This window comes from Schistocerca americana, chromosome 5 (genome assembly GCF_021461395.2).
Source record: "Schistocerca americana isolate TAMUIC-IGC-003095 chromosome 5, iqSchAmer2.1, whole genome shotgun sequence".
In the NCBI taxonomy this organism is placed as follows: domain Eukaryota; kingdom Metazoa; phylum Arthropoda; class Insecta; order Orthoptera; family Acrididae; genus Schistocerca; species Schistocerca americana.
The window spans coordinates 245,234,149-245,250,061 of record NC_060123.1 but is presented as its reverse complement, the minus strand read 5'-3'; the positions used below and the strand labels follow the sequence as shown (position 1 = coordinate 245,250,061).

The 15,913-nt window shown below is 41.0% G+C and overlaps 1 protein-coding gene across 1 annotated transcript in view; it reads left to right on the top strand.

Annotated features, from left to right (window-relative positions):
• LOC124615455 (peptidylglycine alpha-hydroxylating monooxygenase) overlaps positions 1-15,913 on the top strand; it is a 220,069-nt gene that overhangs the window by 140,808 nt on the left and 63,348 nt on the right. Inside the window, exons 2-3 of the mRNA XM_047143356.1 lie at positions 674-731; positions 11,689-11,776. Coding sequence (XP_046999312.1) covers positions 674-731; positions 11,689-11,776 — 146 coding nt within the window. The remainder of the gene's footprint in view (positions 1-673; positions 732-11,688; positions 11,777-15,913) is intronic.

Below are 15,913 nucleotides of genomic sequence, written 5' to 3'. Positions count from 1 at the left end.
TAAGTGAAAAGTAAATCGACACCCTAGCTGCAATTGATTTACATCATTGGGGACATGTTGAAAATGTGTGCCCCAACTGGGACTCGAACCTGGGATCTCCTGCTTACATAGCAGATGCTCTATCCATCTCAGCCACCAAGGGCACAGAAGATAGTGCGCCTGCAGGGACTTATCCCTTGCACACTCCCCGTGAGACCACAGTCCCAACATATCCACACCACTATATTCATAGTGCACCCAATAAATGTTTGCCCATCACACTCATTACTCGTGGCAGATTAATCTACCAAGTCACGTACGAGTTGGGGCATAACGTGTGCGTTCACACGAGAAAGTCAATGGCTGTGTAGCCATATTTTAACTATATATGAAGGTAGTATCTGTTCCCGAAAGAACAGATTTATTTTAATTAAGATTTAATTGTCATTTCATTCCAGAGAAGCTGTGCGGTCATCAGTGGTATCTGTTCTTTTAGGAACAGATACTACCTTCATATATAGAAAACATAAGTGATTAATAGGTGGACAGTAATCCACAACATTTTTGTTCATAATGTAACCTCCAATCATAACTATCTTAATAATACATAGATGGTGCTTTATAAATTTTAAAAGGCAGGAGTATGGATTTTGTTCATAGGTGAAAGTAATAAAAACCTCTTTTTTCCCCACAGCCGGAACTTTATCTGTGCACACCAATAAAAGTGGATCCAGCCAAGAACTACTATATTGGTGAGTCTATTTCTTTGTATTGTTTGTCTAAATTAGCGTTAAGCATTTGGTTAGATGGTTGACTTGACAAATGTCAGACTACAAATCAGGAGATTCAGTCCACGTTTTAATGTAAGATTTTTTTGGATATAAAGTTCTCAGTTAACTTGCTGCATCAAATTCAGATCAAGTCCTAAGCTTATGATGATTGCAATAGATGTCAATCAATAATATATTTAAATATGTTGCCAGTGTGTATGCAGGAGAGCCAATAGTACTGATGACTGATCTTAGTGGGCTGCCTATAATACAAAGACTGCCTGCTACTGAGATCAATAGTTAGCTCGTTTGGCTCTCCTACATAGAGGCTGGCAGAGTATTTAAATAAACTGTTATCATCCAGTCGGCCACAGCAGCATCATGTTAAGAACTTGAAAATATTTGTTGGTTTCATAGAGTGGTTGAGGATAGGCCTAAGTGAGGCCATGGTCAGCCTCAATGTGCTCTCCCTTTTTACAGAAGTATCAGTAGAGGACGTATTAAAACTACCGACTTTGGAACAACCACATATTTTTTGTATGTTGGAAATTATTATGAAGTGACTAATGGAACAGCCATTGTTTTGCCATTATTGCAAACCATAGATAATTTTCAGTGGAGAATTTCAAAGAATGAGCATTGAACAGAGCCCCCCTCCATCCGTCCTGCTTCTTTGGATATGTTGATGATAAACTTGTAACCTGGCTGCATGGCACTTCATCAACCATACTGCGATGAGCTGTGCAGCAGCAGAGTGTGTAGTGGTTAGCATTGCTGTCCGGCATGCTGCAGGATTCCAGTTCAAACCTGAGCACCAGCAGATACTTGTTATTTCATATTATCTGTTCTGGAAGGTTCCTCAGACTTCTTATGTTCGTAATGTTTGTATATTCTGGAATATTGGATGTTTGTATAAATAGCAGCACTGTCCATCCAGGAGTTCTGTTCTGTTCTGATGATGTTGGTGTTCATAATAAATGTGATTTCAGTGCTAAGTGTTGTACTTCATTGATGAAAATGCTTTCAAATTTGATTCTGGTTGTGATGTGACAAAATTAATATTATACATCTAGGTATAAGATTAACAGCAGAGATGGAGAAAGATGGTAAGTTGCCTTTCTTAGGTATGCTGACTGAATGGAAAGGAGATGGATGACTTGGTCATTCTGCATCAGTAGTAGATGCAAAAGGACCTCTATCCCAGTAAGCGTAGCTTTTCTCATCCAGCTCAAAAGAGAGCTGTGCTGACAAGAATCACCTCAGCTCCAAGATTAATCATCTAATACAGTGTTCCGGAAGAATGAGTATTCAGCCCATTATATTAGATCTACACAGCTGAGGAAACATACATAGTGTGACATTTGACCAAGCCAAGAGGACCAACCCACAAAGTGGCTTTGTTTCTGTGGTGTAACAACTAATAACTCAAAACTTACATATTAGGGACGGTATAGCCACCATTGTTGTGCCCCTCTCATCTCTTTCTTTCTCCTCTCCATCATAGCTTCGAATTTTACCATTCTATTTCTCTTCCTCTAACCTTTCTACCTCTTCTATATCTCTTTCACCCCATTCTATCGTCTTATGTCTCTGCTCGATGAGAATAACTCACAAGCTGCAAGAACATAACGAGAAAATTCCCAACTAGCAATAGGACTGACATTCATAAAAGAAAAATATATTTACTTTCATATACATAGTCATTACTATTATTATTATTATTATTCTTGATTGTTATAATTATTTTTTTGATTGTTATAATTATCATCATACTACTGTTATAATCTCTATTTTTTTCTTTAACATTAATACTGTATAACACATTATATGTCCTTAATGTTCTGTAGAAACTGGAATTCGTTCAATCTGAGTATGCCTGGTTAGGTGTAAGAGAGGGCCTGAAGACCCTAATCTTGCCATGTAAAATAAATGCATAAATAAATAATAATATATTTAAAAACAAAGATGATGTGACTTACCATACGAAAGTGCTGGCAGGTCGATAGAAACACAAACAGACGCATACATACACACAAAATTCTAGCTTTCGCAACTAACGGTTGCTTCATCAGGAAAGAGGGAAGGAGAGGGAAAGACGAAAGGATGTGGGTTTTAAGGGAGAGGGTAAGGAGTCATTCCAATCCCGGGAGCGGAAAGACTTACCTTAGGGGGAAAAAAGGACAGGTATACACTCGCGCACACACACAAATATCCATCCGCACATACACAGACACAAGCAGACATTTGTAAAGGCAAAGAGTTTGGGTAGAGGTGTCAGTCGAGGTGGAAGTAAAGAGGCAAAGATGTTGTTGAAAGACAGGTGAGGTATGAGCGGCGGCAACTTGAAATTAGCGGAGGTTGAGGCCTGGCGGATAACGAGAAGAGAGGATATACTGAAGGGCAAGTTCCCATCTCCAGAGTTCTGACAGGTTGGTGTTAGTGGGAAGTATCTAGATAACCCGGTCGGTGTAACACTGTGCCAAGATGTGCTGGCCGTGCACCAAGGCATGTTTAGCCACAGGGTGATCCTCATTACCAACAAACACTGTCTGCCTGTGTCCATTCATGCGAATGGACAGTTTGTTGCTGGTCATTCCCACATAGAAAGCTTCACAGTGTAGGCAGGTCAGTTGGTAAATCACGTGGGTGCTTTCACACGTGGCTCTGCCTTTCAAAAATGGTTCAAATGGCTGTGAGCACTATGGGACTCAACTGCTGTGGTCATAAGTCCCCTAGAACTTAGAACTACTTAAACCTAACTAACCTAAGGACATCACACACATCCATGCCCGAGGCAGGATTCGAACCAGCGACCGTAGCGGTCGTGCGGTTCCAGACTGTAGCGCCTTTAACCGCTCGGCCGCTCCGGCCAGCTGGCTCTGCCTTTGATCGTGTACACCTTCCGGATTACAGTACTGGAGTAGGTGGTGGTGGGAGGGTGCATTGGACAGGTTTTACACCGGGGGCGGTTACAAGGGTAGGAGCCAGAGGGTAGGGAAGGTGGTTTAGGGATTTCATAGGGATGAACTAAGAGGTTATGAAGGTTAGGTGGACGGCAGAAAGACACTATTGGTGGAGTGGGGAGGATTTCATGAAGGATGGATCTCATTTCAGGGCAGGATTTGAGGAAGTCATATCCCTGCTGGAGAGCCACATTCAGAGTCTGACCCAGTCCCGGAAAGTATCCTGTCACAAGTGGGGCACTTTTGTGGTTCTTCTGTGGGAGGTTCTGGGTTTGAGGGTATGAGGAAGTGGCTCTGGTTATTTGCTTCTGTACCAGGTCGGGAGGGTAGTTGCGGGATGTGAAAGCTGTTTTCAGGGTGTTGGTGTAAAGGTTCAGGGATTCCGGACTGGAGCAGATTCGTTTGCCACAAAGACCTAGGCTGTAGGGAAGGGACCGTTTGATGTGGAATGGGTGGCAGCTGTCATAATGGAGGTACTGTTGCTTGTTGGTGGGTTTGATGTGGACGGATGTGTGAAGCTGGCCATTGGACAGATGGAGGTCAACGTCAAGGAAAGTGGCATGGGATTTGGAGTAGGACCAGGTGAATCTGATGGAACCAAAGGAGTTGAGGTTGGAGAGGAAATTCTGGAGTTCTTCTTCACTGTGAGTCTAGATCATGAAGATGTCATCAATAAATCTGTACCAAACTTTGTGTTGGCAGGCCTGGGTAACGAAGGAGGCTTCCTCTAAGCGACCCATGAATAGGTTGGCGTACGAGGGGGCCATCCTGGTACCCATGGCTGTTCCCTTTAATTGTTGGTATGTCTGGCCTTCAAAAGTGAAGAAGTTGTGGGTCAGGATGAAACTGGCTAAGGTAATGAGGAAAGAGGTTTTAGGTAGGGTGGCAGGTGATTGGCGTGAAAGGAAGTGCTCCATCGCAGCGAGGCCCTGGACGTGTGGAATATTTGTGTATAAGGAAGTGGCATCAATGGTTACAAGGATGGTTTCCGGGGGTAATAGATTGGGTAAGGATTCCAGGCGTTCGAGAAAGTGGTTGGTGTCTTTGATGAAGGATGGGAGACTGCATGTAATGGGTTGAAAGTGTTGATCTACGTAGGCAGAGATACGTTCTGTGGGGGCTTGGTAACTAGCTACAATGGGGCGGCCGGGATGATTGGGTTTGTGAATTTTAGGAAGAAGGTAGAAGGTAGGGGTGCGGGGTGTCGGTGGGGTCAGGAGGTTGATGGAGTCAGGGGAAAGGTTTTGTAAGGGGCCTAAGGTTCTGAGGATTCCTTGAAGCTCCACCTGGACATCAGGAATGGGATTACCTTGGCAAACTTTGTATGTGGTGTTGTCTGAAAGCTGACGCAGTCCCTCAGCCACATACTCCCGACGATCAAGTACCACGGTCGTGGAACCCTTGTCCGCCGGAAGAATGACGATGGATCGGTCAGCCTTCAGATCACGGATAGCTTGGGCTTCAGCAGTGGTGATGTTGGGAGTAGGATTAAGGTTTTTTAAGAAGGATTGAGAAGCAAGGCTGGAAGTCAGAAATTCCTGGAAGGTTTGGAGAGGGTTATTTTGGGGAAGAGGAGGTGGGTCCCGCTGTGACGGAGGACAGAACTGTTCCAGGCAGGGTTCAATTTGGATAGTGTCTTGGGGAGTTGGATCATTAGGAGTAGGATTAGGATCATTTTTCTTCATGGCAAAGTGATATTTCCAGCAGAGGGTATGAGTGTAGGACAGTAAATCTTTGACGAGGGCTGTTTGGTTGAATCTGGGAGTGGGGCTGAAGGTGAGGCCTTTGGATAGGACAGAGGTTTCGGATTGGGAGAGAGGTTTGGAGGAAAGGTTAACTACTGAATTGGGGTGTTGTGGTTCCAGATTGCGTTGATTGGAATTTTGAGGTTTTGGAGGGAGTAGAGCTGGAAGTGGGAGATTGAGTAGATGGGAGAGACTGGGTTTGTGTGCAATGAGAGAAGGTTGAGGTTTGCTGGAAAGCTTATGAAGGGTGAGTGAGTTGCCTTTCCAGAGGTGGGAAACCAGGAGATTGGATAATTTTTTGAGGTAGAGGGTGGCATGCTGTTCTAATTTGCGGTTGGCCTGTAGGAGGATGCTTTGAACAGCCGGCGTGGATGCGGGAGAGGAAAGATTGAGGACTTTTTTTAAGGAATGGGAGTTGACGGGTGTGTTCATTGGCTGAGTTCATGTGTAGGTGAAGGATTAGGTGGGTGAGGGCAATGGATTGTTCAGTTTGGAACTGGTATAGGGACTGATGGAAAGAAGGGTTGCAGCCAGAGATGGGAACTTTAAGTGTGAGGCCTTTGGGGGTAATGCCAAATGTCAGACAAGCCTGAGAAATAATAAGGTAGGTAGAATACCAAATAGGCAAAGAATCAGACAAGTTTTCCAGCTACCCAGAAAAATGAAAGATATGTGATCTATTAAAGGTAATCTTGACCTGAGAGTTCCTTGAGAGTGTGGCAACGGTAACAGGGGGCAGCCTATACAGACTATTGCCATTTGTCAGTGAATACCAATGTCATCTTAAATACAAGAGTATTGTAAAATCAGCATTGGCTGAGAATTCTGGCTCATACACCAAACTGTTGGGACTCTGTGATTAGAAAAACAATGGAAATTACTGTGATAACGATTCTGAGACATGCTGATTATACTCTTAGCAATGCATGGAAGCATGTATTTCATAAAGAAAGAGTATAGAGGAAGGCATCTCATATTTTCCTGCCTGATGTAATTGATGGTGCTGTAACTAATACTGGACAAAGAGTGTGAATATAATCTATTGCCATCAAGGGTGCCACCTCAGCGTACGTCACATCTATGATGTAATCTAGAAAGTCGGATGCCATCCTCTGGGCTAGAGCAAGAGCCTCGCCAGTTTCATGATAGGTTTAGCTGCTGCTGCTGCTGATGATGATGATGATATGATGATGACAGTGATCAAAAGCTTGGGATCGAAGGTCTCCATCATTAAAGATTTTGTAGCCATAAGACTTTTTTCCCAATCAATGTGCCGAGTGGTTTAATTCCTATGTTAAATTGTATGCACTCCATAACAGACTAGTAATGTGGAATTCTGACCTGTGAAAGGCCAAGAAATGCCACCTCAACAGGACCCTGTCTCTTATAGCACACTGACCTTCCAAAAAAATTGGAAGGAAAAATTTGTCCACTGTCCAACTGACCTTCACAATGCAAGTCACCCCAACCTCCGTTGTGAATAATTGGTAATTATTTACAGGCAAAACCTTACTCTCCCTTGTATAATCACCATAAAATATTTGATTCCATAGTCCATGCAATAATAACCAGCCAAAATTTTATCCATAAATGAATATTCATATTTAAAAAAAAAAAAAAAAATAATAATAATAATAATAATAATAGCAAGTTAAAATTACACGTCTTCGTGGAAGTGAAATGAAAATCGCTTGTATAACACATTTGTTAAAATAAAAGCGGGTTTAGGTTCAATAAAAACAAATACTGTCCCAATTGATCATTGTTAATAATCTGATTACCAAAAGTCACAAATTGACTCAATAGAAAAACTAAAATGTAGTAGGTAGAACTTTCTTTAAACACAATCAGCACACATTCTTGAAATGTTATTTATTTGATTTCTATTGATCTGTTCTCTTGAGAATATGAAGAATTAGAGTTTTGTACTCTCAGTGATCTGAAGACCATGCAAGAATTAATGATCTGCCTTCATTAAAAGCAAATCCTTGTGAATTCAAACAAATTTGGATATAGGAAAATTTTAGGAACAGCTGCTGAAACTCATACTGTGTGTGCTAGATTCAGGATGGTAAATGTATTTACATGTTCAAGTTTAAAAAAAAAAATGTAAAATCACTGACTATAAATTAAACTGCAGTATTGTGAAATGTAAGGTATTGAAAGTTTCCATATTTTATTAAATGAAAATTAAACTTCACAAAACAGTTTGTATTATCCTCAAAAGTGCCTGAACAGTTCAAATATGTACCATGATTGCTGTTTCTTACACTAAGTTAGAACCAGTCATCATTGTACTTGTCCATTCAGTTTGTCATTTTGCAATTATTCTTTTACAAACAGTCAACAATAAACCACCAGGAGAGATGTAACTGCATCTGCTGCTGTAGTCATGTCTATTCATAATTGCTGTTCAACTCATATGGAATAACAACTGCATTTATCGCCAACCGAAATATACATTGACTGTTATCCTCTATTCTTTACTACAGCTCAACCTTCACTATCAATTTATAAATTCAGGGGCAAATGCTTACTGTACCACAGCTGACATTGTTGTTCTGTTTCACAATGTTCAGTAGTTGATTATGCTTTATCATCAAATAGCTTTCTTGTCATTATGAACTTGAATCAAAGGAGAACATTACCAGAAGCTACACATAAACTTATAGCTCAATTGAAGTTAAAGGGATGACAAGGAAACTAGAAGAAAACCACTCACAGAATAATATTGTTACACATAATACAGTGCTATTTTTTTCTTTGATAGTAGTAGTCTTTGTTTCTGTATGAAGAATCTACATCTACATCTACTAAGAATCTACATCTACATCTACATCCATACTCCGCAAGCCACCTGATGGTGTGTGACGGAGGGTACTTTGAATACCTCTATCGGTTCTCCCTTCTATTCTGGTTGTGATGTGACAAAATTAATATTATACATCTAGGTATAAGATAAACAGAAGAAGTGGAGAAAGATGGTAAGTTGCCTTTTTTAGGTATGCTGACTGAATGGAAAGCAGATGGATGACTTGGTCATTCTGTTAAAAGTGTTATTGATTGATTTTACTCTGGTCTGAGAAACATTACAGTTAATAGATTCTGTGTAATGTAATTTCTATAAATACACTGATATGCCAAAAAATTATTAACACCTGCCTAATAATGTATTTCTTGGCACAATACAACAGCAGTTGTGTGTGGCATGGATTCAACAAGTCCTTGGTAAGTTTGCAGAGGTATGAGGTGCCAGATGTATATGCATAGGTTGCACAGTTGCCATAAGTTATGGGCAAATGGCCTGTAGGCTTGTAGCTGGTGCCAAATAGTGTCCTAGATGTATTCCCTTGGATTCAGTTCAGGAGAATTTGGTGGCAAAGACATTAATATGAGCTGACTGTCATTGTCTTCAAACCACAGTATCATTATTCTGGCCTTGTGAGATGGACAGTTGTACAGCTGGAAGGTGGTATCACTATCTGGGAAGACATCAAGCATGAAGGGATGCAGGTAATGCACAATAATGTTTATGTATTCTGCAGCTGTTGAGGTGCATGGATTACCACCACAGGTGCCATGGAAGCCCAGGTGAATGTTCCCTATAGCATGATACTTCTCTGCTGTGTGATGCACATTATGAGCAGCTGTTTGCTCACAGGAAGGCATACCAGATATGATTATCAACTTAATGTGACAAATGTGATTTGTGTAACCTAGGCAGCACATCATCCATTGTCCCTTGCCCATTGTAGTCATAATTAATGATGTCATTGGGTCAATGAGGGTACAAGCAGAGGTCATCTGCTGTGATGCACCATGTCAACAATGTGCACTGAACAGTGTGCTCTGTAACACTTGCGCAAGTACTAGCACTGGACTCGGTTATTAGATCTGCCATGGATAACTGCCTATGCCACTTTACTGAGTGGCCAATCCTCCACCTGAAGTCGGCATTCTGTAATGAGGCATGGATGTTCAGCATGTTGTCTGTCATCTACTTGTGGCTTCACCATCCTTCATCCACTTTCCATAGATGGTCACAGCAGTAGTATGTCAATGAGCTTTAGTGCCAGGCCACAACAATCTGATCTGCATCTAGGTTGATAGTGTACACTGTACTGTACACAACAGCATTATCATCAAACAACCACAGACTGCTGCCCACTCTGTCTGCCAGATCATTAATGTATATAGAGAATAATAGTAGTTCTGTCACACCTCCCTGAGCCATTCCTGATAATACCCTTATCTCTGTTGAACACTCTCTGTCAAGGACAACATACTGGGTTCTACAACTTAAGTCATCTTTGAGCCACTCACATATCTGAGAACCTGTTCCAGATGTTTGTACCTTTATTGTTGTTGTTGTTGTGGCCCTCAGTCCAGAGACTGGTTTGATGCAGCTCTCCATGCTACTCTATGCTGTGCAAGCTTCTTCATCTCCAAGTACCTACTGCAACCTACATCCTTCTGAATCTGTGTAGTGTATTCATCTCTTGGTCTCCCTCTACGATTTTTACTCTCCATGCTGCCCTCCAATACTAAATTGGTGATTCCTTGATGCCTCAGAACATGTCCTATTAACGATTCCTTCTTCTAGCTAAGTTGTGCCACAAATTTCCCTTCTCCCCAGTTCTATTCAGTACCTCCTCGTTAGTTACATGATCTACTCATCTAATCTTCAGCATTCTTCTGTAGCACCACATTTTGAAAGCTTCTGTTCTCTTCTTGTCTAAACTATTTATCGTCCGTGTTCACTTCCATACAGGGCTACAGTCCATACAAATACTTTCAGAAAAGACTTCCTGACACTTAAATCTACATGTTAACAAATTTCTCTTCTTCAGTAACACTTTCCTTGCCATTGCCAATCTACACTTTATATCCTCTCTACTTCGACCATCATCAGTTATTTTGCTCCTCAAACAGCAAAACTCATCTACTACTTTAAGTGTCTCATTTCCTAACCTCATTCCCTCAGCATCACCTGATTTAATTTCACTACAATCCATTATCCACATTTTGCTTTTGTTGCTGTTCATCTTATAACCCCCTTACTAGACACTGTACATTCCGTTCAACTGCTCTTCCATGTCCTTTGCTGTCTTTGACAGAATGAAAATGTCATAGGCAAACAACAAAGTTTTTATTTCTTCTCCATGGCTTTTAATTCCTACTCTAGATTTTTCTTTTGTTTCCTTTACTGCTTGCTCAATATACAGATTGAATAACATTGAGGATAAGCTACAATCCTGTCTCACTTCCTTCCCAACCACTGCTTCTCTTTCATGCCCCTTGACTCATATAACTGCCATTTGGTTTCTGTACAAATTGTAAATAACCTTTCGCTCCCTGTATTTCACCCTTGCCACCTTCAGAATTTGAAAGAGAATATTCCAGTCGACATTGTCAAAAGCTTTCTCTAAATCTACAAATGCTAGAAAGGTAGATTTGCCTTTCCTTAATCTATGTTCTAAGATATGTGTCCCTTTGTTACAGGCACTGTATCAAACACTTTCCAGAAATATAGAAACATGGAATCTGCATGTTGCCTTTGATCTACAGTTCGCAGTATATCATGTGAGGGAAGGGCATGCTGAGTCGTGCACAAGCAATGCTTTCTAAAACCATGCCAATTCATGGTCTCAAGAAAATTTATTATATTTGAACTGCGAATGTGTTCAAGGATTCCTCAGCAAACTGATGTTCAGGATATTGGTCTGTAATTTTGTCCTTGTTATACATAGGAGCCACCTGCATTTTTTTCCAATCATTTGGGACTTTGCAGTGGCCAAGAGATTTGTGATAAATGCAAGCTAAGTAAGGGGCCAATACTGTAGAGTACTCTTTGAGAAACCAAAGCTGATCCATCTCTGTTTCACTTATAAGCTTTCCTTACTGTGTCACAGACTCACAGTGCCACCGGCGATCTCACCTCATGATGGCAGTGGTTATAATGGTTTGGCTAATTAGTGTACCTGTGCCTGTAAAAGTGTGTAATATTTTTCCTTAGAGGAATTTTGTTAGAGAAACCCTGTGTACTTAGTGTCAAAATGTCTTTTTCCCCCACTTTTTCATATGCTGTAGATAAATAATATATTAGAGTAATCATTTAATTTTTTCAGTTACTTTTGTTTCAGTTGTGATTCCTAAGTTTATAAATGTGACATACATGTGTTTTACTCTCAAAATAGTCAGGATTTTGATTCAGTTCTTTTATGTCAACAGTTGGATTTGAACCAAATGCTACGATGGCCACAGCACATCACATGTTGTTGTATGGATGCTCAGAGCCTGGATCACAGAAGCCTGTTTGGTAAGTTTGCATCCTTAAAAAAAATGTCACTGCAATGTAGGCTACAGACTTGTTTGCTTATTTTTACTCCAGTAGTTCCATAATCATTGCATGGGTCCCTAGCTCCCTGTGCAAGAAAGGTGAGAAGATGTAGGATAACTCAAGACACATAAAAAATAACCGTACAGACAGGCCTCGTGTGCTGCATGCTGTTGATTAACCGCTGTCATGATCTACCTTGCCAAAGGAATCCTTTTTTTTTAAAAAATAATTCGAGATAAGCTTAGCTCATAAGAGTTGTAGTAAACCCATCAGAGGCACTCATGTGAAAGAAGAGACCACATCAAAACTTGCTTTATGAGCAGTACTTTGAACAAACTGATTGTGTTGTTGTCAGTAGCCTACTGTCTCCTGTAGTAGGTAACCCTTTTACAGAACACATGGAGGACAAAGCATTTCAGTCATTGTTTTTGAAACTTGAATGTTCTTGGAGATATTTAGATGATACATTCTATGATATGGCCACATCTGATAGCAATTCTTCATTTATGGAACATCTCCCTCCACTTAGCATCTGGTTTTTCATAGAAGTTAAGAAAAATGGAGATGTCTCATTTCTGGATGTTATGGCTTGTAGAAAAGACGACGGTTCCTTGCATCACAGTATATTTTCTAGACCTGCACATACCAACCTGTACCTGGGAGCTACTAACTGTCATCACCCATCTGAATGCAGTGGTGTATTATGGACTGTCATTCATAGAGCTAGAGCTATCTTAGATCCAGATTACTTATCAGCAGAGCATTGCCATCTGCGTTCTTTTTCCAGAGCAGATAATCCAATAAGCAGATTCACAATGCATTTTGGCCATCATGCACTAAACCTCAATAGCAGCCAGAACTGGAGAATTCCATGAGGATGGTTTTTTACCTTATGTGGGTGGCATGTCCTTTAAGGTCAGTAGGCTGTTGAAGAAACATAGTATGTTCTACCTTCTGGTGTGAATGTAAAAGATGTTAGATTCCATTCAAGATGACCTAGATCTAAGGACACCAGGAATATATTAAATCCCCTTCCAGTGTAGGAAATTTTAGATTGCCCAGATGTTTTGTACTGTAGATACATAAGTGGTGAACATAGGCACCACACCAGATTGAGTTAGCCAGGAAAAATCTGCTGTTGCTAAACACAGTTGCAATATAGGACACGTCGTTGACTATGGAGAGACCAATACCTCCTCGTCCATCTCTATGTGCTGGGGCTCCATCATTAAAGAGTGTTTGAAATACACACAACCAACAACTTATACTCACATGGCCTAAACTGTTGCATCACCTACTTCCTTTCATGTGCTGCAGTCTCCCACCTCAGACTATCCTTACTTCTTTTCTTCTCATGGTAGCAGCCTTCAGTGTTCACCCAGCTATTTTCCCTTTTCTGCTTTCCTTTACCAACATTTTAATGTGTTTTCCTTACCTCACTATTTGGCTGAGGTAATTTTGGTTCCCTTCTGAAAACTTTTCAACATTTTATCTGTAGTGTTGACCAATGGACCATCTCTAAAAGAACATCTCAAATACCACCTATGACCTACTGTGTTAACAATACTCTGTGCACATTCACTGCTTAGTCTTATATAAGGCTTAAAGGTGAATGTGGTAACTAATCAGACATGGTGGGATCATTGCATACCCTTTAGGCAGGGCCCCCTGACAACACAGGGATCACACTTCCAGTGCCTGAATTTGCTAGCTCCATGCCCATCTTTCTGGGGCGTCAGGACTCCTGACAGTGGCTGTTGTGCCAGATAGCCTTCCTACAGTGGGATGGCATTCATGGAGAGAACCTTTAATCAGAGCAGCTAGTATCAGAGTGGACTTTTCATGCAAGAAATGTATCACATTGAACTAACACTATGGCCATTCTGATTCAGCCATCATAACAGACAGGTTTAACATGGACAGCTGTAATCCTACTGTCTTCCCTACTCTGACTACCCTCCTGGGTGGAGGGAGTGAAACAATTAATTAAATACCTAGTGTGTATTAGAATGGGTGAGGATACTGTTCTGGTGAAAAAACCATTATTTTTTGTGGAACACACATGGGATGAATTTGGAGAAATTGACTCATTAAGAAATATATGGAGTGGATTGTTATTGATTAAAGCCTCTTCTGCTGCACAATCTCAAGCTCTTCAGACATGTGAAAGACTGTGTGAGCTACCAATGATTGCTCTACATAAGCCTTGAATATGGTACAAGGAGGTATCTCTCACAGAGATCTTACCCTCAAGACAGATGAGGAGATATGACTTAATCTTATGCAGTGAGTTGTATGTTTTATCTGAGACATACAATAGATCTCAAGGATAACACAGTACACTGATGGAAAAAAAAAATCGAACATCAAGGAGGAATCGTGCAACATAATCGAAAGTTGGTAGGCATGTTTCTACACCTGAAAGATGATGTGTGTTCAAATTTTACACCAGTCACATAAGAGTGGTGTGAGTAATGACACTATGAGGATTTAAATCAGGTATGCTCTAAGTACACATAATGGTAATGGCATTAGCTACCTTTGAGCTTGGACATGATGAGTTGATGTTGGTGAAGACTGCCATTAAGGCCGCAAAAATGCCTCTATCAGCACCTCACTGAGTTTAAACAAGGTTGTGTAACAGGACTATGAGAAGCTGGATGTTCGTATCACAATACTGCAGAAAGACATGGCTGGATGTAGCCACTGTACATGATTGCTGGCAGCAGTAGTCATAGGAATGTATGGTCTTATGACCAAAAATCCATCAGAGGCACACATGTGAACAAAGAGACCACATCAAAACGTGCTTAATGAGAAGTACTTTGAACAAACTGATTGTGCGTTCACTTTTCACATGGCATTACCAAGTGGGTAATGTGGCATTACCATGTGGCATGTGGCATTACCAAGAGGGAAGTGTTCAGCATATGGCTCTTGTGCATTGTACTGCACCTACAGCAGCAATTTGAGCAGCAGTTGGCATTAGCATGCCACAAAGACTGTTACAAATAAGTTACTTGAAGGACAGCTCTGAGGCAGACACCCTGTAGTGTGCATTGCATTGACCCCAAATGACTGCCTTTTGTGACACCAGTGGTGTCAAGTGAGGGCTCATTGAAAGGCAGATTGTGTTTTCAGACATAAACTGGTTTTGCCTCGATGCCAGTGATGGCCATGTGCTGGCTACGGGAGGCCAGTTGAGGCCCTGCAACCAACCTGTCTGTGTGCTGGACACTCTATCTACATGTGGAGTCATGGTCTGAGGTGCAATTTTGTGTGACAACAGGAGCACTCTTGTCGTTATCCAATGCACCCTGACTGCAAATTTGTATGTCGGTCTGGTTATCTGACTGTTATGCTGCCATCCATGAATAGCATTTTGGGAGGTGTTTCCCAACAGGATAATGCTCTGTCACATACCGCTGTTGTAACTCAACATGTTCTGCAGTGTGTTGATGTGTTGCCTTGGCCTGCTCAATCACCATATCTGTTTCCAATTAAATATATATTGGATATCAACGGACAACAACTCCAGTTTCATCCACAAACAGCATTAACCATCCCTATATCAACCAACCAATAGCAAGAGGTATGGAACTCCACCCCACAAACTGACATCCAGCAACTGTATGACACAATGAAATCTGTAGGCTTGCATTCAACATTTTGGTGGTTACACCGGTTATTAATGGACCAGTGTTTCACATTTGCATTGCCTTAGCCGGCACTCACATTAACCTCTGATCGAGCAATGGTAATCACTTTAATATTTTTCCCAGACAAATGTATTCCTGAAATTTTATTACTCTACATTAATTATTTGTTGGTGTTGCAACTATTTTTCCATCAGTGTAGATACATGCACTTCCATCTTAGCTGTCAAAGGAAATTTCCTTCCAGAAAAATTAGTGTACAGGTGTAAGATGAAATCTGATGTCCCACCACCCATGAGGTGTTTACAATGCTTATTCTTTGATCATATGCTGTCCTGCTGCACAGCAGATACAAAATGCAGAAACTGCAGCTGATCTCTCTGCAAAGATTGTCCTCGTGAACAACCATCATAATGTGTCACTTGTAATGAACACCATTCTCCATGTTCACTGGTTTGTC